Genomic DNA, 22,009 nt, shown 5'->3' on the forward strand with positions numbered 1-22,009 from the left:
AACACATTACATTTTAATCTTAAAAATGCAAAAGAACAATTGATTGGCACAGTGGCACACCCATGCCCTGTGGGCATGAGCTTCCACCATGCCAGGCAATATACAACCTGCCAATCACCAAGATAAGACTCAAATTGAAAACACATTACATTTTAATCTTAAAAATGCAAAAAAAAAAAAAAAAAAATAGATTTTTAACTGTGTTTTTAATTTCAGGCTTGTTTTGGTGATTGGCGGTGGTGATTGGCGGACACCTGCAGAAACCACCCGAGGACCCCCAGACACCCGTGGGGCCACCTGAGAACCCCTGTGGGGCCACCGGACACTCGTGGGGACCACCTGGAGGGCCCCGGACACCTGCAGGAACCACCCGAGGACCCCCAGACACCACCAGAGGACCTCTGCCAGCCTCTGGTATCAATCCTGTGCAGAAAAATTTTAAAAAATGTTTTTATGTGGGGGCACAGGGGGTGGGTTGTGTATTGGTGGGTAGTACATATTGTAATGTTTATTGGGGGCAGAGGTGTGAGTGAAGGGCCAAGTACCCCCTTCTCTTACCCCCTATGCCCCCAATAAACCTGCTATTGTGCCTTAACCACTTCATTGCCTTAGCAGTATTTTCTTCTCTAAACAACACTCACACAATTACCATTTGAACCTGTAAAAGAGATATCAAGAAGAAAATGTTGGTTGAAGAAGATTATATTATTTTAGTCATTGTTTAATTCTAGTTTGACATTTAAAAACCAAAAAAACAATTAAAAAAGCATTTTCTTGCTATTTTCACTTTTATATCAAGGTAATATGCACACTGTTTTAGTATGGGAATGCTCTAAAACCTATAGAAAATAATGCACAATTAACAATGCTCCTCAAAAGACCTAGGCACCATTATTGCATGTTGAGGTCATCACTTGAAAGGAAACAATTTCAAGGACTGAGCCCACCCATCAATTTTAACTGGGATATTGTTCTACTCTGCACAGAGACATGAAGGCTTTCAGTTAAAGCGAACACATTTCAGGGCAAGACAGGTTTAATGATAATAGATTAGGGAGCTGCTAAAAAAAATGTCTTCTAATTGTAGAACAATGTAGAAGTTACTTCAATTCTGTGACCATCCCATCCCACACAGTTCATATTGCATATACTGTATGACTAATACATGGATGTTATGAATGAAAATATGTCAAGGAGTAGAATAACATTTACATTATACAGTACATTTGATGGACCACTCTTTGCTTGATATATAGACCCATGCTAAATACAGGAGGTTCTTACATGGCACATTAGCTATCATCCTAATTAGGATGAAAAAAGATAAATATTTCAAAGTACTCTGTACTACCACACCTGAATCCCAAGGTGTATCTTAGATTTTGAAAATGCAAAGGCAATCAATTAAAAAAATGGCGCTATCGGTGTTTAACACCAATTGTATTTATCATTCTTTTCACAAAAGCCATATTGTCAGCAGAGATGAGGGGATTTTTACCACGGCGACGTCAGCATTATTTTTAATGTTGTCTATCCAAATAAGTATGCAAATGAGTTGTTAATGCCAAATGACATATTCCTGTGCTATTCAGTAAACTCTGGTACCTGGCGATATCGAACTAATGCCAATATCACCGATATTTATCACCTACCCCAGTCTGGCATTAGGCCTACCTTGCCTTCAGTATGTTTATAATGGCCCCTATACACATAGGCAAGATAGGACTAGCGAACCTAGACGATAAAAATACATAATACTAACAATGCAGAAGCTATTTATTTATTAAACCCTTAGTCGTCCAAGAGGCCCGCTTGTCATGGGCAACCCATGATTAGCTGGCCAATTGGGCTTGCATGTGTGGATGTGTGGATGTTATGCTCTCTGTAGAGAGAGTAGCCTCAGGCATCACAGGTATTACATTATTTTAATAGGGTTATGGAAGAAATCCTATAACATAATTCTATGGAAGATAAATGTGATCTCTCCCACTGCCTCAAAATTGCATCGCTAGCGCGTATTACCGATGATTTCAACGAGTAATCACTTAGCATTATTTACCCCAGAATTAATGCATTGTTAATGTATGCAAATTAGCTGCATATTAAAACTTATTTATGAATAAATAATTCTTAGTGAACATGGCGGCAATTCTAAAAAATATTCCTGGAATCCCATTTTTAAATTATGTCAAATTTTAACACAGCTATATCGACCATAAGTGAATCTAGCCCAAAGTTGGATATTGTGTTTGTTTTGTACGCTCATTCAAAGAATTCTGAGGCCTATATTCTCCCTCACACTGTTGGGCTCACACATCGGCTATAGGTTAACAAAACGTGAAAACTATATTCTAAAATATAGAGAAATGAAAAAACGGCTAGAAAGCATTTCTAACCTTTGCTAAAATGGTACCGGTTATAAGACATAAATGTGGGTGAAGACAGCAAAGGAAAATAAATATAAGTCTGAATCTTATGATTTATTTACCAGGTAAAATAATATCACCTGTCAAGATGTGTACATTTGTATGTTAACTTGACCTAACTCATAGTAATTCACATAAGAAAGAAAAACAAGTGTGTGCAGTGATGCAGTGATGAGATGCTTGAAGAATAAAAAAACCTTTACAAGGTATATACATTTATTTAAAAATAATTACACATATATACGTGTGGTCAGGAATTAGGGCAAAAATGGGTTAACCCCCTTAGGGCTTTACCTCGTGGGAGTAGCTTGGACTAGAGGATAAATGGAGGTCCCCCGGGGTGTGGTTAGGAATAACCAGGCGAGCCAGCTGGGTAACAGCCCAACACCCTGACCGTAGGGCACAGTGCCTCCAATAGGGATTATCATTGTGCTAAACACAAGAACTCCCAGAAATGGTAATGCTAGGACAGAGTGAAGGTCAGAGAGAGAACTAAAGGTACAGGTCCCTGCCTGACCTTGCTAAACAAACATCACGTTTGCTTTCATACAAAAGCCCCTGGCATACTCATTGTCTGGGACCTTGCCAGACAGCCCAGCCTGAACTCCTAGTTAGTACAGTGGCAGTGATATAAATGATATAATATATGAGTGTGTGTGTGTGTGTGTGTGTGTGTGTGTGTGTGTGTGTGTGTGTGTGTGTGTGTGTGTGTGTGTGTGTGTGTGTGTGTGTGTGTTTGTGTGTGTCAGCATTTCTACTACATGCCTAAAATACTGTATCACTAACTGATTTTGAACAATACATTTCTTTTTGCAGAGGAGACATTCATTTTACCTGTAAGATCTCCAAAAAATGGAAATTTGAACTGGTTCTGAAACTAGTTAACAGAACAAAAGTAACATGCAAACAGATTGCTTTGATTCTGATATACTACAAAATGAGAACGTGACCCCAGTTATGGGCACTCGGTTTCCTTCAGTAAGGAAATAGTCATAGATTATTAAAATGTGCTTTAATTTGGTAAATTAAAATAATGGATTAGCCAACTGACGAAGGATGACCACTCCAAAGACCTGCACTCTATTATAGTACTAGAGTGAGCAATGCTTTAATGTGAGCAATGTTAGGGATAGTACTAGCCTACATAAGCCAGTCCAAATTGCATGTGATCAGGGTAATAACAGCTCCTGATTGGAGTGGCTAATACAGGATTAAGCCTCCTATTGTGCTAGGAAGTGTACTCATAGAATAGCTAGTTTATCTGTAGTACTGTATATAGCTGTATGGATGCTGCATAGAGCTAAATGGGAGAAATAAATATACTGGTACCGGCCTCTGCTGTAACAGGGGTTAACAGTCAGTATTAGGTTATCTATTTAACGCCGCTGCCCCCCTTGTCCATTCACCTAGCACTCATGCCTCTGGCATGGCTTGTTCTTAGGATGTACTAGTCCTCCGTGTGCTTTTCACTCCTGGCTAACAGTGATCTGTGGAACAGCTACACTGTGCTTCCTCAGCAGCTACACACTGTTAGATGCTGCGGCTTCACATTGGCAACTGCGCGTGATTTTGTGGTAGGCACTGAATTGATAATCGTGTCACTGCACTGTTGTTTTAGCAACAGCCTCCCACATATACCACTGCTACCTATGAAGTATGATCATAATTGCTTATATGCACAGGTTTCTGATATATATCAGTGGCTACTAGTTTCAGGGTATTGATCCCTTTATACTGATTATTGTATATAGAGCCACTTATTTACTTAATACTGTATGCTGCTTTCTAGGAGTCCTGATAATAATCGATTACACACCTAAACATGTATTATATACTGTTAGTTAGTAGTTACAGGGTACTGATCACTTCATGTAGATTATTATATACAAAGCTATGTATCCCATTCAGCTCTATGCAGCAGCAATATAGCTACTTATATACTACAGATAAACTAGCTATTCTATGAGTACACTTCCTAGCACAATAGGAGGCTTACCCTATATTAGCCACACCAATCAGGCGCTATTATTAAATCACTAGCAATTCGGACTGGCTTATGTAAATGTAGCCATGCTGTAAAATGGCTGCAGTCATCTCTCCTGCTGACAGTAAGGCCTGGTAAGTTATGGGCATGCCAGCAGTAATTATGGAGGTTTGCCCTCACACCCTGGTGAGGTGCCCTATGTATGGATGGGAGTGGTCACAGGCCCTGACTCCATGTTTAGTGATGTCAGAGTTGTGTCAGCCCCCAGAGGATACATAAGGCACAGCACTGATCAAAAGTTAGGAGTTCAGAGGTTGTTGCTAGGCTGTAAGAGTAATTACGTTACAAGCTGCGGAACTTTGAGACTGTGACCAGGGACCTGGCACAGGGTAGATATCCCTACGGGGATAGGGAATCCCTAATCAAGGAGGAATATACCTTTCAGAGGGAAGCCGCTGGACAATCATGTGTGGCTAAATACACCCATTGTGGAGGGCAGCTAGCCACATCCAACAATAAAGATGTTCCTGTTGAAAGATACCCTCGTGTGTAAGTGTGGAGTGATTACGCAGGGGGCTGCACCACAGAGGAGTTCCTCACAAGGACCATCCACAAGCTCACGCTGGGATCCTGATCAGGTGGAGGCGCTGCACTGGATATAGGTAGGACTCAAGCACACTACCTCAGCTGCCTGTCTGGGTTGGCAAATCCCCACACACCATCATGCGAGAGACTCAGGAGTCCTATTGCCAACAGGTGCACCACCAGACATCACACTGTAATGGGGACTGGTTAGACCACAGGGGCCAATATGAGATTGGGTGGGTCAGGCCAGTCCAGAAAATCCGTTACATAGGCTAGTACTATCCCTAACATTACTGACATTAAAGCATTGCTCACTCTAGTACTCAGAGTGCAGTTCTTTGGTGGTGTTCGTCTTTCGTCAGTTAGCTACTCCAACATTTTAATTTACCAATTAAAAGCACATTTTTATCATCTATCACCATTCCATCACTCGAAGGAACGGAGTGCCCCTAACTGGGGTCACATTCTCTTTTTGCAGTATATACCGTTATTTTATCCCAGAGGAGCACCTTTCCCTCGTTTTACCTAGGCTGAGCGAGGGTTACCCCTCCTGTATGCTGTTATACTGAACAAGAAGCTCCTAAAAGTAGATCCTACTTAGATTTGATCGTTAATCTTCCACTTGCTAACCCATCCGCAAAGCCCTTTATATTATTATAGAAGAAATATATTGCTTTAAACATTTTTATGAATAAACAAAAAGTATGTTGCTGGACTGAGAGCCAATCTGAAATCTGTATATGTACAATAATCACATATTCTCTAGCACAGAGAACGTTAATACTGCCCAGTTAAGGATCAGGGGAAAAGAATATATTTTTTCTTTGTATAGTGCAACAATGTATACAGAGCAATATAGACCATTTTTCAGGGACTATAAGTCCCCAAGCATGCATAGCTTGCAGTCTAAGTTTCGTGTATGAGACATATGGAGCTAAAATGACTTCCCTAAGGACTGTGAATTAGGGTCATCTACTTCAAGGATAACTACTATCACCGCTCAAATGTAAATGTGAAAAACAAAGAGGTTGAGAGACTTTACCACAGATTTAAGTAGTACACACAAAAAACGAATATTAGATGTCACCTGTACAGACACAGAAGAAAAGAAGAAAAAAAAGAAGTTTTTAATTTCATTCCGCTCTCCAAATGTCTAGTTCTTGGAAGTAAAACGGAAGCTGCAGGAAGTGAATGTTATGTTGTCATTCCATAGCTTTTGTGTCAGGATCAAAAGGAGAAATCAAATCTGTGAAGCTCAATTGCTTTCCCGTCATCCAGTCTGTAATATCAGCCTTGTGCTGCAAGAGCTCAAACTCATAAGTGTAATGCACTTCATTGTTAGTGATCGAGTCACTATAGAAAGCTTTCCAGGGCAGCTGGAAGGCAGACGCCCCACAATGCCACAAGCAACTTATTCTCCCAGGCCTGAGAACAAGAAGCTGTTTCCCGTCTTTTATTCTGTATTTTAGGATGACAGAAGCATGATAAACAATCAAGCCCGTCACATCAATGCCTTGCCAGGACAAAGGGGCTTTGTGATTGACAGAAGGAAACTACAAGAAGGGAGGAGATTCACTTTTTCTTCCTCTGGGGATGACTCTGGACAGAGGCGCCTGAAATTTTAGACTTTAAAAGCATCTCCCATGACTCTCGGCTCACCTTGCAGGTAAACACCTTCCTGCTTCACTGGCTTGCAAGGCACGTATCTGAAACCAAATCTGCACTGAAAGCGGATAATGGTGGAAAGATATGTGATTTTTGCTGTTCTAGTGTAATTTCTACCCTGCTTGACTGTAGGCAGTGAACTTTGCATCCTGCATATTCCATCAAAATCATATCTGAACTAAGGACAAGGTTCACATTTGAGTTTTGCTAGCGGCTTCAATCACAGAAACATGGTCTCCAAAACTATTTTTCAATTGACAAACAGAAAAGCACTCGCCATTTCTGCTTTTTGTAGGTACAGTGTATATAATATGTGTGGCTGATCTAAATGTCATGCAAGGGTACCAAATCAATGTTTTTACCTCACTGCGGAAACCTCCAAAACAGAATGTTTATCAAACTGATGGACATACAGTATAGAACATTAAATTAACATTTTTAGAAAGTGTAAAATGAAGTTTAAACATATGAACAACCAAAAATTAAGCTATATGATATATCCAAATCATCAGATACTGTACGTGCAAAATGAGGCACTTATGCCTGCAACTAGAAATCACCCCACTTTTCTTTGCAGAAACAGAACAGCACAGGGGAGACCTCCGTAACGAAGTCGCCCCTCCCCACCCCCCACCCTCATACCTTCCATCCCGTTCCAGAAAAAATGTACCATTCAATTTGCCAGTAAAATGCATTTAAGAATCAAGATGTCCACAGGGTAATCCAATAGAAAGATGCAATTTTAACCCCCAATGACACTTCCCATTGACCTGTGTAAGGGCTGGGACCCGCTGCGCCCGGCAGCGCGGGCGGCCGCGTGAGTGCTACTCACCATGTGATGGAGCCCTCCCGAGCCGGTCCCAGTCCCCCCTCGCTGCTGGCTCGCTACACGCTGTGACGCGTCAGTCGCCAGGGGATAAAAGAGAATTGTAATCCCAAGCGGCGACACGTCACGTGGTGTGGCTGTGAGCCAATGAGGAGGGGAGGCTTCAGGGAGCGGGGAGGAGAGGGAAAGTGGCTGCAGCACCAAGGGATCCCCCCTGCTCCCTCCCACAGACTCTCTCCTCATAGTCTGCAGTGTAAGCAGATGCACGGGATGGGGGAACCCCTGGCAATGAGGAGATGAGGAGGAGGGGAGGCTTCGGGGAGCAGGGAGGCTGCGGGGAGCGGGACACATGTATTTACTACTGCCTGTCCTCACACCTTTACATGCAGGGCCTGGGGGACGGGACTTTACAGCACCCGATTAAGCTGGAGATATGTCAATGTTATATTCCACTCCAGCACACGGACAAACGTCATGGCCGCGCCCCCCCTCGTCATGGCCCCGCCCACCCGACCCGTTTGGTCACGCCCCCCCGCTCCGAAAAAAGTTTCCTGCAGATCGCGGTGCAGTGAGTTGCACGCGCCGCCGGCAAGCAAGACAGCCGTGCGGACGCGTGCAACGGGGCCTTAGCCTGAGTGAGGCTGACACAGCAGCAATTTTGATCTCCAAAAGGGACATTTAAAAAAAAAAAAAAAAAAAAAAAAAAGATTAGAAAATTAAACGGTACATTTGTTTGAAACTCGTCTCGTTTCTAAGTAAAAAAATAAAACAACTAAGTTGAAGGGATTGTTGCTTTAATATGACCGTTTTAACTGTTAATAGACAAATAACAGTGAGTGGTGGCATGTGGTGCCAATGTTTACTCACAATTATATCATCTTTACAAATTTAGAACAGGATTAAACATTCAATGCACAGTATCTGCAATTGTTTACTTTCCAACTTCACCTTCATAGTAAAGCCAATTGTGCCACAATAACTTTTATTGTCCATTAAAAATGGCTGTGATTGCATTGATGTTACCTCCAGAAACAAATATTTTAATGTAATAAATGTCAAGAAATGGAAAATGTTCCCTTGTCAAGACACTTTTATCAAAGTCCATAAAACGTTTGACTGGGCTGGTGATATTTCTTAATATTGATGTAAAGCAGGCCACCCTTTTTCTTGTATTACCAGGTCCATCAAACACAGAATAAGTATGGGGACAATTCTTAAATCTGACTGCAAGACTCGGGCCACCTCATCAGAGGAGCCAAAGGAAAAAGATAACTTGGCTTAGGCCTAACTGAAACACATTGTCACTATAACCTACGAACACACTTTCCTTGAGCTTTCCTTATGAAGAATATGTAACCATCACTGGTATTTCTCTCCCCCCAATCCCTCCTCTCTTTTCCCCCCATCCCCTCCCCCCCAACACCCTCCTGAATGGCCAAACAACTTCCCCTTCCTTCTAAACGAGCGTCCAAACAACGTCTTCCCCACTCTCCTTCCCAGTAAAAACACCTCCCCCTCACTCTCCCTTCCAGCCAAACAACGTCCCTTCAAACGTGGTCAAACGACCTTCCTTCCAGCCAAACCTTCTCCCGATGCCTCTCGCTCCTGGCTAAACATCCTACCTCCATGAACGAGAGAAGGAATTCAGCTCAAAGGATGAAGCAAAAAATAATGACATAAGAAGTTAGGACTTGCCTGAACTGGGGTTACCTCTGCGTGATGGGCAAGTGTATATTATATTTTGGCCAAAATATGTAACATTCTAATATTTGAAATACTAGAGACATAAGATATGTGTAAACCTATTTAACGTTTAACAGCCATTATTATTATGTGGTCCTAAATAACATATAGTGCTTGGGGTTAGGGTTAGAAAATAGCATCATCGGCTGTAATTATTGGAGAAATCTAACCGTTCACTTTGTGGCCCTTTTTTCTTTAAGGATGATTTAGGAGCTTGGAAGAGGGTACTCATACTCTATACATCACCTACCTAATGCAACAATATGCTAGCATAAACAACCCTGGAATTTATTCTGTATGCTACTATAAAAAATCTAAAACACCACCAAATCCTTGCTTTATTGGGTCTTACTTCAACTCCAGCATGGTTTAAAACAGTGAGGGGCATCATTTGCAAATACTGTACACTGTGATGCTACATTCTGTGTGTTTCTTCTATAATCTATTTAAACGAGTATAAATTAATTTTGGCTTTCCCTCCCATCCGCTTCTCCTTTTGTTTAATCTCCCTATTCCAAGCCCCTTTTTCCTTGTCTTATATGGTATTTGTTTATATATATTTTTGTGGTCTGCTTTTTTGGCACAATTCACTTTAGTGCTTACTCACTCACATTTATTGACCTTCTAATACTTGTGTTGCACTGTAATTTTATGTTTTGAGTATAAATTAAGTGTCATATTTGCCAAAGACGTTATTCTCATTTGAGCTCATGGGAATAATCCTCAATGAATTGGTTCCCAAGGAATTACACCAAGCTTAAAATTAGGCCAACCTTTTGTCAATAGGAAACTATAGAAATGAACTAATTGTTCCCTTCAACTCTTACCTCATTATTACTGCACTCCTTGACATTCTAATGTTACTAGAGTGTTTCATCTGAATCTGAACTCCCCTACAGAGAAGTTCGGTCAAGCATATTAATAATTTAGGAAAAGTCTTTGGACTTGGAGGAATGGAGCTGTGTGGGAAATATTTCTTTTTTCCTAACCAATACAACGATGGGAGGTTATTTTCCACGGTTTAACCCCTTCAGTGCCCTAAGGACGTATATTGCACATCATGAAAAGTGCCACCCTAGGGGCCCTTATGACGTACACTGCACATCATTGGTTTTTGCTCGTTCTTATGGGCCGTATGTGCTACGGGAGCGACAATTGCATACTACACTTAAGGGAAGAGCCCATCCCCGCCACTTCCCATCCAGTTCATCAGTCGCAACCTGGAAAGGGTCACAGGATTACTGCGAAGAGCAATCATGTGATCAGGAAGGGCCAAAGGGTCCGTGGCCATGGAGGTGGCAGGACTATGTTGCACTGAAGAGGTTAAGACCCAAAGATACAAGTAATAACCACTAAAGAGCCAAAATATAAACAATAACAGAACTCCAAAGTGTTCTGCAATTTTTCCGTTCCTTTTCATTTTCACAGGAATTTAAAAAAAAAATAGTTTTGCTGTCTTTTCATGAAAAACGGATGAAATCATTTTTAAAGAGGATGCCTACTATTTTATTTTTTATTTTTACAATACTTAGATTTAGTGGTAATGTGCTGGGATTTTTTATTTTTGCAAATACATGAAATGGGCATTAACGTCTGTGTTCCAGTGATTTAAACAATATGTAAGATGTCAGGTGCAATGCTGGAAACTGTTAGATGTTATTCCTTGCTAAATGTGGGTGTTTAGTGTTCGCAGTAATTGATTTCCTTTTGTAGATGTAGCGCAGTTTCCCCCATCCTATGGGAGATATGGTGGCTACGGTGTGTGTGGTGCGTTACCTGAGGCTCACAGGAGGCCTGAACCTCCGCGGCTGGGAGCCTGGGGTTTACCTGATCCGTCTGGTGACAGCGCCTCCGCCTGGGCGGGATCCTAACTGTGTTGGATAACCCCGTCACAGGACAATATAAGAAATACACACATGGTATAAGATAACAATTTACTGCAGGAACTAATGTGTGTACAGTTGGTGCACTTGTCGAGGTGAGGTATACCTGCCGGGTGATCCATCACACGGTAGAGCTAACTGAAGATAAGGGATCCGCTGATCCTGCAACTTTGGCTGTGATGGCATCCGCCTCCACGTGGGGTGGTATCTGGTTGGAGTGTCCCACTATGAAGATAGTCTCTGTGCCTTTCGGTGGTGGTCTGGTCCCAGACAACAGGCTGCAACTACTGCTCAGCATCCTTCTGTGTCCCTGGCACTCTGAATGCTAATTGGGGCAGTGTCTCTGTCTAAGGGCCTGTCCCTGTAGCAGCCACAAACTGAACAGGGGAGTCGAGGCCTAGCTGGGGCCCAAGGGGGCTCTGGCCTAGTGCAGGGACCACTGCCACCGTGCTCACATACACCCTACCCTTCTGATGTCCCAGCTCCGACTGGCGTGGCTCACAGTGCGCCAACTATATCTATCCTGGCCGCAGGGGATTTCTGCAGCCCGATTGGCCGTTTCGTGCCATGTGATCTAGCAGCCCCAGTGGCTGCCGGGTGTTGTTGTCTCCACGGAGCCCATGGGTGTAATGGCCACTGTATGGCCTTGCTACTGCGCATGCGTAGGGTGAAGCAAGATGGCCGCCACAACATTGAACTTGCACTGCGCATGTGCGACTGTACTACGCATGCGCGGCCACAATGAAGATGGTGGTGCCCTGCATAGGGAGCCGCCGGAAACCTCCGGCAATGCAGTAGCCACTCCACACCTCCCTGCAGTAGTGGAGGTACGTGGAACCCAGGGGGAACCCTGCTCTATAGAAAATGATTGTAGGGAGATAGCACCAGGAGTGCACAACTCTTATGATCTTTGGTGCAAGCAAAACAGTTTTAGAATAAGATTATTTTAACTGGAGTTACAGTACAAAAAACGATTTGTTCGCAACGATTGACATTGGCCGTCTCAAAAAGAAACAAGCAACTTGCAGCCCCCCATGCAGATTAAAAAGAGTCAAACGGTCTTCGAAAAGCTGCTGTATGTGGTGAAGGCTCCTTCAATAAAGGAATTGAAAGCTGCTTAAGGTAGACACAAGGTTATCCTAAATATGAAAGATAAGGATTTATTTTGGTGTGAGGTTTTACAACAGGTAGGGAAGTGGGCAGACTATGGGGGAAAAGTGGTTCTTATCTGTCATCAATTTCTATGTTTTTATTAAAATATGTAATTATATGGTGCTTGCTTGCTAGTTTCATAATAAATGACAAAATGCAGGCAAGTCACGTGATTTGCTAAGCATGCATTTTTCTTTCTATTTATTTACTACTCTTGTTAAAAATGTCTGTCTAATGTGCCTTTGTCCAGACATTTAGAAATCTTTTTTCTGGAAGATGCACTAGCCAATAAAGGCTACATAGAACAACGTTTATTTGCTTACAATCAGTGTGCATTTTTAGTAGTGAGTATACGGAAAACCCCACATCTCTAGCCTCCATCAGGCCACATTTGATGTAATTCATATAATATATATATACTGTATATACAGTTGTGTGAAAAAGAAAGTGCACCCTCGTTGAATTCTATGGTTTTACATATCAGGACATAATAACAATCATCTGTTCCTAGCAGGTCTTAAAATTAGGTAAATACAACCTCAGATGAACAACAACACATGATATATTACACTGTGTCATGATTTATTTAACAAAAATAAAGCCAAAATGAAGAAGCCATGTGTGAAAAACTAAGTACACCTTATGATTCAATAGCTTGTAGAACCACCTTTAGCAGCAATAACTTGAAGTAATCATTTTCTGTATGACTTTATCAGTCTCTCACATCATTGTGGAGGAATTTTGTCCCACTCTTCTTTACAACGTTGCTTCAGTTAATTGAGGTTTGTGGGCATTTGTTTATGCACAGCTCTCTTAAGGTCCAGCCACAGGATTTAAATCGGGTTGAGGTCTGGACTTTGACTGGGCCATTGCAACACTTTGATTCTTTTCTTTTTCAGCCATTATGTTGTAGATTTGCTGGTGTGCTTGGGATCATTGTCCTGTTGCATGACCCAATTTCGGACATGCTTTAGCTGTCGGACAGATGGCCTCACATTTGACTCTAGAATACTTTGGTATACAGAGGAGTTCATGGTCGACTCAATGACTGCCAGGTTCCCAGGTCCTGTGGCTGCAAAACAAGCCCAAATCATCACCCCTCCAACACCGTGCTTGACAGTTGGTATGAGGTGTTTGTGCTGATATGCTGTGTTTGGTTTTCGCCAAACGTGGCGCTGTGCTTTATGGCCAAACATATCCACTTTGGTCTCGTCTGTCCAAAGGACATTGTTCCAGAAGTCTTGTGGTTTGTTCAGATGCAACTTTGTAAACCTAAGCCGTGTTGCCATGTTCTATTTAGAGAGAAGAGGTTTTCTCCTGGCAACCCTTCCAAACAAACCATACTTGTTCAGTCTTTTTCTAATTGTACTGTCATGAAATTTAACATTTAACATGCTAACTGAGGCCTGTAGAATCTGAGATGTAACTCTTGTTTTTTTTTTACAATTTCTCTGAGCATTGCACGATCTGACTTTGGGGTGAATTTGCTGGGACATCCACTCTTGGGAAGATTGGCAACTGTTTTGAATGTTTTCCACTTTTGAATAATCTTTTTCACTGTAGAATGATGGACTTGAAATGGTTTGGAAATGGCCTTATACCCCTTCCCAGATTGATGGGCAGCAACAATTGCTTCTCTAAAATCATTGCTGATGTCTTTCCTCCTTGGCATTGTGTTAACACACACCTGAATGCTCCAGACCAGCAAACTGCTAAAACTGTGGCTTTTATAGAGGTGGTCACACTTGCTGATGATCAATTAATCAAGGACATTTGATGACCAGCACCTGTCTGCTACTTAGCATCTTAATTCCTATGGAACCAGTAAGGGTGTACTTAGTTTTTCACACACAGCTTCTCCATTTTGGCTTTATTTTTGTTAAATAAATTATGACACGGTGTAATACATCATGTATTGTTGTTCATCTGTGGTTGTATTTACCTAATTTTTAGACCTGCTAAGGAACAGATGATTGTTATTATGTCCCGATATGTAAAACCATAGAATTCAAAGAGGATGTATTTTCTTTTTAACACAACTGTATGTGTATGTATGTATGTATGTGTGTGTGTATATATATATATATATATATATATATATAAATATATATATATATATATATCTATATCTGCAGCTGGCACTCAGAATAGTAATGTATAGTAGCTAGTCCCATATAAATAATGTAGATAATATTACCATTATTGCGTCAGGTAAGTAAAAACAGCACTCAGGTCCAGTAGTTCAAAGTCATTGTATTAGGCACTAGCTGAGAGACCCGGCGTTGCCCGGGATGTAATGTTCCCGTTCCTCTCTCTCCTCCCCCCTCTCTCTGTTTGTCCCCCATTCACATCAATCCAGTCCCCCCCCTCCCTCCCTCCTTTACAGCTTCATGTAGCGTGTGTGCGTCAGTCACTGTGTGTTTGCTCGCGCGTCAGTGAGTCTGAGGCAGAAACACAAACACACACAGACTGACTGACGCACACACAGTCAGTGTGTGCCTCAGTCAGTGTGTGCGTGCGTCAGTCAGGCTTTGTGTGCGCGTCAGTCAGTGTGTGCGTGCGTGCGGCAGTCAGTCAGTGTGTGCGCGCGGGGCGTCAAAGGCAGGGGGGGCGTCAAAGGCAGGGGGGGGCGTCAAAGGGAGGGGGGGGCGTCAAAGGGAGGGGGGGGGCGTCAAAGGGAGGGGGGGGGGGCGTCAAAGGGAGGGGGGGGGGCGTCAAAGGGAGGGGGGGGCGTCAAAGGGAGGGGGGGGGGGCGTCAAAGGGAGGGGGGGGCGTCAAAGGGAGGGGGGGGGCGTCAAAGGGAGGGGGGGGCGTCAAAGGGAGGGGGGGGCGTCAAAGGGAGGGGGGGGCGTCAAAGGGAGGGGGGGGCGTCAAAGGGAGGGGGGGGGCGTCAAAGGGAGGGGGGGGGCGTCAAAGGGAGGGGGGGGCGTCAAAGGGAGGGGGGGGGCGTCAAAGGGAGGGGGGGGGCGTCAAAGGGAGGGGGGGGCGTCAAAGGGAGGGGGGCGTCAAAGGGAGGGGGGGGGCGTCAAAGGGAGAGGGGGGGGGCGTCAAAGGGAGAGGGGGGGGCGTCAAAGGGAGGGGGGGGGGCGTCAAAGGGAGGGGGGGGCGTCAAAGGGAGGGGGGGGCGTCAAAGGGAGGGGGGGGGGCGCCTCAAAGGCATGGATTCCTCCCCCTGCATTTCCTGCAGTGGACAGGAGGGGGGGGGCAGTGGACAGGAGGGGGGGGGGCAGTGGACAGGAGGGGGGGGGCAGTGGACAGGAGGGGGGGGCAGTGGACAGGAGGGGGGGGCAGTGGACAGGAGGGAGGGGGCAGTGGACAGGAGGGGGGGGGCAGTGGACAGGAGGGGGGGGCAGTGGACAGGAGGGGGGGGCAGTGGACAGGAGGGGGGGGGCAGTGGACAGGAGGGGGGGGGCAGTGGACAGGAGGGGGGGCAGTGGACAGGAGGGGGGGGCAGTGGACAGGAGGGGGGGGGCAGTGGACAGGAGGGGGGGGCAGTGGACAGGAGGGGGGGGCAGTGGACAGGAGGGGGGGGCAGTGGACAGGAGGGGGGGGCAGTGGACAGGAGGGAGGGGGCAGTGGACAGGAGGGGGGGGGCAGTGGACAGGAGGGGGGGGCAGTGGACAGGAGGGGGGGCAGTGGACAGGAGGGGGGGGCAGTGGACAGGAGGGGGGGGCAGTGGACAGGAGGGGGGGCAGTGGACAGGAGGGGGGGGGGGCAGTGGACAGGAGGGGGGGGCAGTGGACAGGAGGGGGGGGCAGTGGACAGGAGGGGGGGCAGTGGACAGGAGGGGGGGGCAGTGGATAGGAGGGGGGGGCAGTGGACAGTGACACACACACACACACACACACACACACCTCAGTTGATGCGCCCTTTCTCAGTTCCGTTTGGCGCCGGAGGTGGGGAGCGACACCTACCTGTACTTCCGGGCGCCGCCACCGTCTGACTCGGCGCCGCGAGGGAGGAAGGGGGTCCGCCATCTTACGCGCCGCGTGGCAGCTGCGGGAAGCGAGGTGATTTGGAGCGGGGAGGGGGGAGAGGTGATTTGGAGCGGGGAGAGGTGATTTGGAGCGGGGAGAGGTGATTTGGAGCGGGGAGAGGTGATGCCGCTGGGGAGGGGGAAGAGGTGATGCCGCTGGGGAGGGGGAAGAGGTGATGCCGCTGGGGAGGGGGAAGAGGTGATGCCGCTGGGGAGGGGGAAGAGGTGATGCCGCTGGGGAGGGGGAAGAGGTGATGCCGCTGGGGAGGGGGAAGAGGTGATGCCGCTGGGGAGGGGGAAAAGGTGATTTGGAGAGGGGAGAGAGGTGTGTGTGTGTGTGTGTGTGTGTGTGTGTTTTATTTATTTTTTTGGACCTTTGGCCCGTCACTCCGCCTCAGGCCAATGAGAGGTGTGGGGGGCGGGCCAAGGGGGTGGTGTGAGTGTGTGAGGCCAATGAGAGGTGTGCGGGGGCGGGCGGGCCAAGGGACCAATGAGATTGCCGCTAGGGACACCGGACATCCAGCAGGCAGGCATGCATGCAGGCAGGCAGGCAGGCAAACATACAGTGCTTTCACTAATATAGTATAAGATATAACAAAAAGAGACGCTCATTATGACGCTTCGGTCCCGAAACGGGACCTTTCTCAAGGGGAATGTTACTTCAGTTAACGCCTCGTTAAGTGCTAATGAGGAACTTCAAAGCTCACTAACAATGCGTTAAGGGAAGTTTTCAGCAGTAACGAGCACTTGCGTTACTATAACGGATGTTTGTGCTTATGATGTGCAGAAGAGGTGTTCCCTCTAACAACGCTTTTCCTTAGAGCTCTGTTGTTAACACAGGGATTTAACGTAATGTCATAGCTAAATGTGACATTATTCACATCCAGGTGAAAAGTTTAGTGGTATACGGCCTCTAGCGCCGAATCCATGTGATATATTTTCAGAATAATCAAAGGCACAGGGTATGGGGCTAATAATAATGAATGGTGAGTCAGAAAACAACTCCCAGGTGGTGTGGAGTCATTAAAAGAGACAAATGTAACCTTGGAGTAAAGAGTAAAGGGATGTAAGCCCACTCCTCAATTCCTCATTTGGATAGTCCCAAAACCACTATAAAACCACATGAGTTGATTGATTGCAAATATACTAACATATCTAGAATGCCCAACCAGTGCCTTTGGTAAAGCGTGCTGCTAATGGTAGAATGAAGATGAGCACAATTGGGAATATAGCGCACAGCCAGGAGAGTGGGTCAAAAATAGTATAGGAGTGTCTCCTTATCAAGGAGATAAAGTGCAACGTGCACGTAACATGTAGGAGGGCTGGTAACACCTCCGTTATTAATGGACCAATAAAGATATTTTTGATATACTATTTTTGACCCACTCTCCTGGCTGTGCGCTATATTCCCAATCGTGTCCAGACCCTGAAATAGGTTTATTATACGGTCTGGATAAGTGTAAGAGCACAGATAGGTATGATTGAACCATCATAGTGAATTTTACAAGGTTATTTTCCTCTCCTGTCTTCTCTCTCTTTTTTTTTTTAACTTTAATTAAACACCTATTTAGGGCCTGCATAGAAGTAACGCAGCCTTACTAAAGCACTGCAAGCACATTCTTCAACGCGCGCGACTGCAGGGGACACAAGGCTGACATCTGTACTTTGATTGGACGGCGGCGTCACATGACGCGGCCGTCACAACCTGAAAACAAATGTGCAAATCTCTTCAACTGTCTCCGCATTGCAGTAGGACGTGGCGTGACTGTCGCCATAGGTATAAACACTTTGCAGGGATGTATACTCTTTGTTTCAGCACCGCAGGCGTTTTTGGGTATAATCAAGGCCTTATATAGCCACAAGTTTCCTTCCCAAATAATCATGAAAATAAAATCACTGCCATGACTAACACCTTTGCTTTACAATAACAAGAATTCAATACATTTAACATACTGTAACAACTTGTTCCCTTCTAGTGAAGGGGCGCTCAACTCCAGTCCTCAAGACCCCCCCCCCCCTCCTCACCAACAGGTCAGGTTTTAAGGATATTCATTAGAACAGGTGGCTCAATCAGACTGAGCCACCTGTGCTTAAGCTGGGATATAATTTAAAACCTGACCTGCTGGGGGGTCTTAAGGACTGGAGTTGAGTACCCCTGTCCTAGTGCCCTTGGTTCTGAGGCTTTACCAGAGGTGAAATTGAAACGTGCATACAATAGTTAATCTTTCTCCCATTAGCCAGCAATAAGAACTTCAAAGGATGTCTTCCTTTCTACACATCACTGGGTAGCACTGTGTGATTTAAGGCAGTAATCCCACCCACATTTGTAATTGATTGCTTAACAGGATTAGAACCGGGCATTATCTGGGGCAGAACCACTCTATACTCAGCTCCAGGGATCACCTGGTTCCGGAGATACCTACAGTTTCCGTTGCTGATGCTCTTTCCTTTTTCTTTAAAGATAGTGCCTGCAGTCATCCAATAGGAACCCACAACGCCATCTGTTGCAGCTTCCTATTGGCCCACGACACAGAAGACTGCAAGTATGTACTGCAAATCAGCTTAAGCCTTAGCCCATTGAAAACCATCTTATGGTTTGTAGAGTGTCAACAGGATCAGCAAGGCAGTAATATGATGCCCATATTATAAGAAGATGTACCAAATTCTGCGCCTCTGTGCATCATTATTTTTATCTGAACTAAAAAAGATGCAACAGCTAGGAAGTGGTGTAAGTCTAACACCTGATTTACTCACTCAATATGCAGTGAAGTGGTCTCCTTTGTACTGGAGACTATTTTCAGGCCCATTCTTTTGAATGGAGCTGAACAATTCTCCAGCACAAGGGGACGGGGGCGAGAGGGGGGAGGTGTACGTCTTTGTGATGTACGTGCCATACATTTTTACTGGAAAATAAATGATTTTACAAATCTGGGACTATGTTTTCCCAGAGATCTGCACCCTGTATTCTTAAATAACCATTTTAAAAAGCAGTAATACTATTTCCCCCCTTTTTTTTTTTAAATATGTGAAGCATTTGACAATTTATAATTCTACATTCTTATCTAAGGTAGCAATCGTTCGGTGCTCCTGTTAAAAAATCTGTAAAAATCCCGATTGTGTGCCTAACATAATGGGTGCCTTTTAGTTCAATCAACCATTCAGTAAGTATATCTCGGCAACTACAATGTCTCCTGATATTACGAAGGTAACATTATTTATCGTTACAGTTTACAGCTCAAACTGCTGGGAACATTGGCAACAAATAATCACAAACAGGAAAGTGTTACATTGATCTTGCTCTGCTTGAGGAGGTGGCCTAAAGCCTGCTACAGAAATCACAGGATGCTCATTATATTAAATCTCATTAAAATGGCATTACGAGTTCAATGAAAAGAAAAATCGAGTACTACAGAGCTGATTTATTTAAAAGAAAACATAAGATTTCACAGGTTTTGCCACTTTAAGGCACCAGAATTCATGCTTGGAGAAAGATTTCTTACACACAAAATAGGCTGACCCAACCTACCTGAAGAAGAACATGTACAGCGCGGCGGTGATGCAAAACAAAAGGACCTGCGAGGAGCAAAGAAACACATAAATAAAGCACGTACAGAAAGGAACATTGTTAGCATGATCCTCAACTATTATTCACGTTGCCCTGAAAGACACATACTTAAATACAAACTGCCGTGCTGGAGATAATCTACAATTTTTCATGACTGCGCGTTATAACGTTGTTTAATGACACAATCATGCACAGCAGTTGGTAGATTACTGCGGAAAACCAGAACATTTTCAAAGCTTTTCAGCAGCTGGAGTGAAGGAAGTTTTTTTTTTGCAGAGAAAGAATATAGCTAGAGAAGGTTATGGCAGGGGTGGCCATCTCCCGTCCTCAAGGGTCACCAACAGGTCTTCAGAATATCCCTGCTTCAGCACAGGTGGCTCAAATCAATGGTTCAGTCGAAGACTGAAGCTGGGCTATCCTGAAAACCTGAGCTGTTGGTGGCCCTTGCAGACTGGAGTTTCCCATCCCTGGTTATGCACTAATGCTCGAGGGTGTTCATTTAAAAGAAGTGCTGTGGGTACGAGGAACGGCCCGCAGTGCCAATGTGCATTCCGCATTCTGATCTGTCACTTCTGTTTTGGGGCCTTATTTAAGAAGTACTTTCACAATGTCATACAAAGTGGGGCCCACATTTAAATTGTCCAGTAGAAATATATGCAACAATGTTACCTTGTAGGAGAGTTTTCATGCATCAGTCTTTTTAGAAAAAAATAAATACATTTGACGTTGTTGCTTGCTCTGCAAATATTACTTAACTTATTTTTCCATATCAATAACATGTTGCCGTTGCAGTCAGCAATGACATTTGTTAGCATTGCCTTCTCTCTGGAAAATCCCTTCTAGGCAAGACATGTTGATACTATCACAGCTTTGTGATAGAGTATATATACAGTATATATACAGTATATGTATATATATATATATATATATATATATATATATATATATATATATATATATATATATATATATATATATATATATATATATATATATCCCCTACATCTTTCTTTCTCTGTGGTGGATATGCTGAGACCATTTGTTAAATTCCATGGAGCCCTAGCCATTATTTATACTTATTTTACAAAATCTCAAGTCTATGAGAAATGATGACACACAATACAAATAACCTCTCCCTAACTTACCCTATTGCTCCATATAACCATATTGCTCTGTATTGCAAGTAGGGTAACAATAGAACAAATCCCTGATATATCCACTGTAACAGACACTCTTCCCAAATTACATTTTCCAATTTAACCTCGGAAACAGGAGCTTTATACATGGACTTTTATCAAGATGAAAGTCAGAATCACAGTAAAAGAGCACTGAGAAGAAATACAAGCAAACAGTACTGAGGAGTAAGTATGGATCCCAGTGCATAACTAGGGTAAGATCAGAAGCATGTCCTGAAAGGGATATGCTGAAAACATGAAGGTTAGGAGGCTGGAAAAACCGAGGTGCCAGAGATTTCCCTTTCATCTGCAAGCCATGTGAAATTGTAGATATGACAGTGACCACCACTCTCAGTAACTGTGCAGAAGGGCTGGACTATGAGTGATTGCTTTGGGCTAAAGGAAACTACCTCAGTAGCATTAAGAGGAGTTAGCTAAAAAACGTATTTGCAGCAGAGTCCTGTCTACACTTAATTTAGATACTTATTTATTTTTTTGCATTTCAATGGGTGCAAGATCGGATTTTATTTTTCACATACTGTAAAACCAACGCAATATGCAAATACAAGTAATTCTCCATTGGAATTAAAGGAAAGAAAACTTTCTTATTACAAGAGAAATCTTATAAGCTTAATTTACTGAAAAAAAATCAAAGAAAATAATATTTGAATGATCTATATGTAGCATTGTTAGTGAATATACCAACAGTGATTAACAAACCAATTTTGAAAAGAATACCTTTTGGTGGATTAAAAAGTCATCATACAGTAGGTAGAGGTGTAGCAGTGTTACATTAGCCTTTCACTTTTCTGTCATCACTCTGTGCAGTCTTGGGCAAATTACATTGGCTCCTATGCATTATGTTGGTAAGTTGCTTCGCCATGATGAAGAAGAAATCAGCTCCACGCCAATGAAATGGGACTAACATCTTCTCCAACACAGAGAAGCAGCTTTACATTATATTGAATAAAGCCTCTTGTCTCTTTCAATTAATAATATTAAGCTGTTCTGTTAAGAAATTGTTGAACT

General features: G+C 43.9%; 1 protein-coding gene across 1 annotated transcript in view; it reads right to left on the reverse strand.

Moving 5' to 3' along the window:
* Positions 1-22,009, reverse strand: part of TMEM135 (transmembrane protein 135) — a 420,640-nt gene that overhangs the window by 54,657 nt on the left and 343,974 nt on the right. The window contains exon 6 of the mRNA XM_075592564.1: positions 19,767-19,813. Within this exon, the coding sequence (XP_075448679.1) occupies positions 19,767-19,813 (47 nt within the window). The remainder of the gene's footprint in view (positions 1-19,766; positions 19,814-22,009) is intronic.

This window comes from Ascaphus truei, chromosome 3, assembly GCF_040206685.1.
Source record: "Ascaphus truei isolate aAscTru1 chromosome 3, aAscTru1.hap1, whole genome shotgun sequence".
Lineage (NCBI taxonomy): Eukaryota > Metazoa > Chordata > Amphibia > Anura > Ascaphidae > Ascaphus > Ascaphus truei.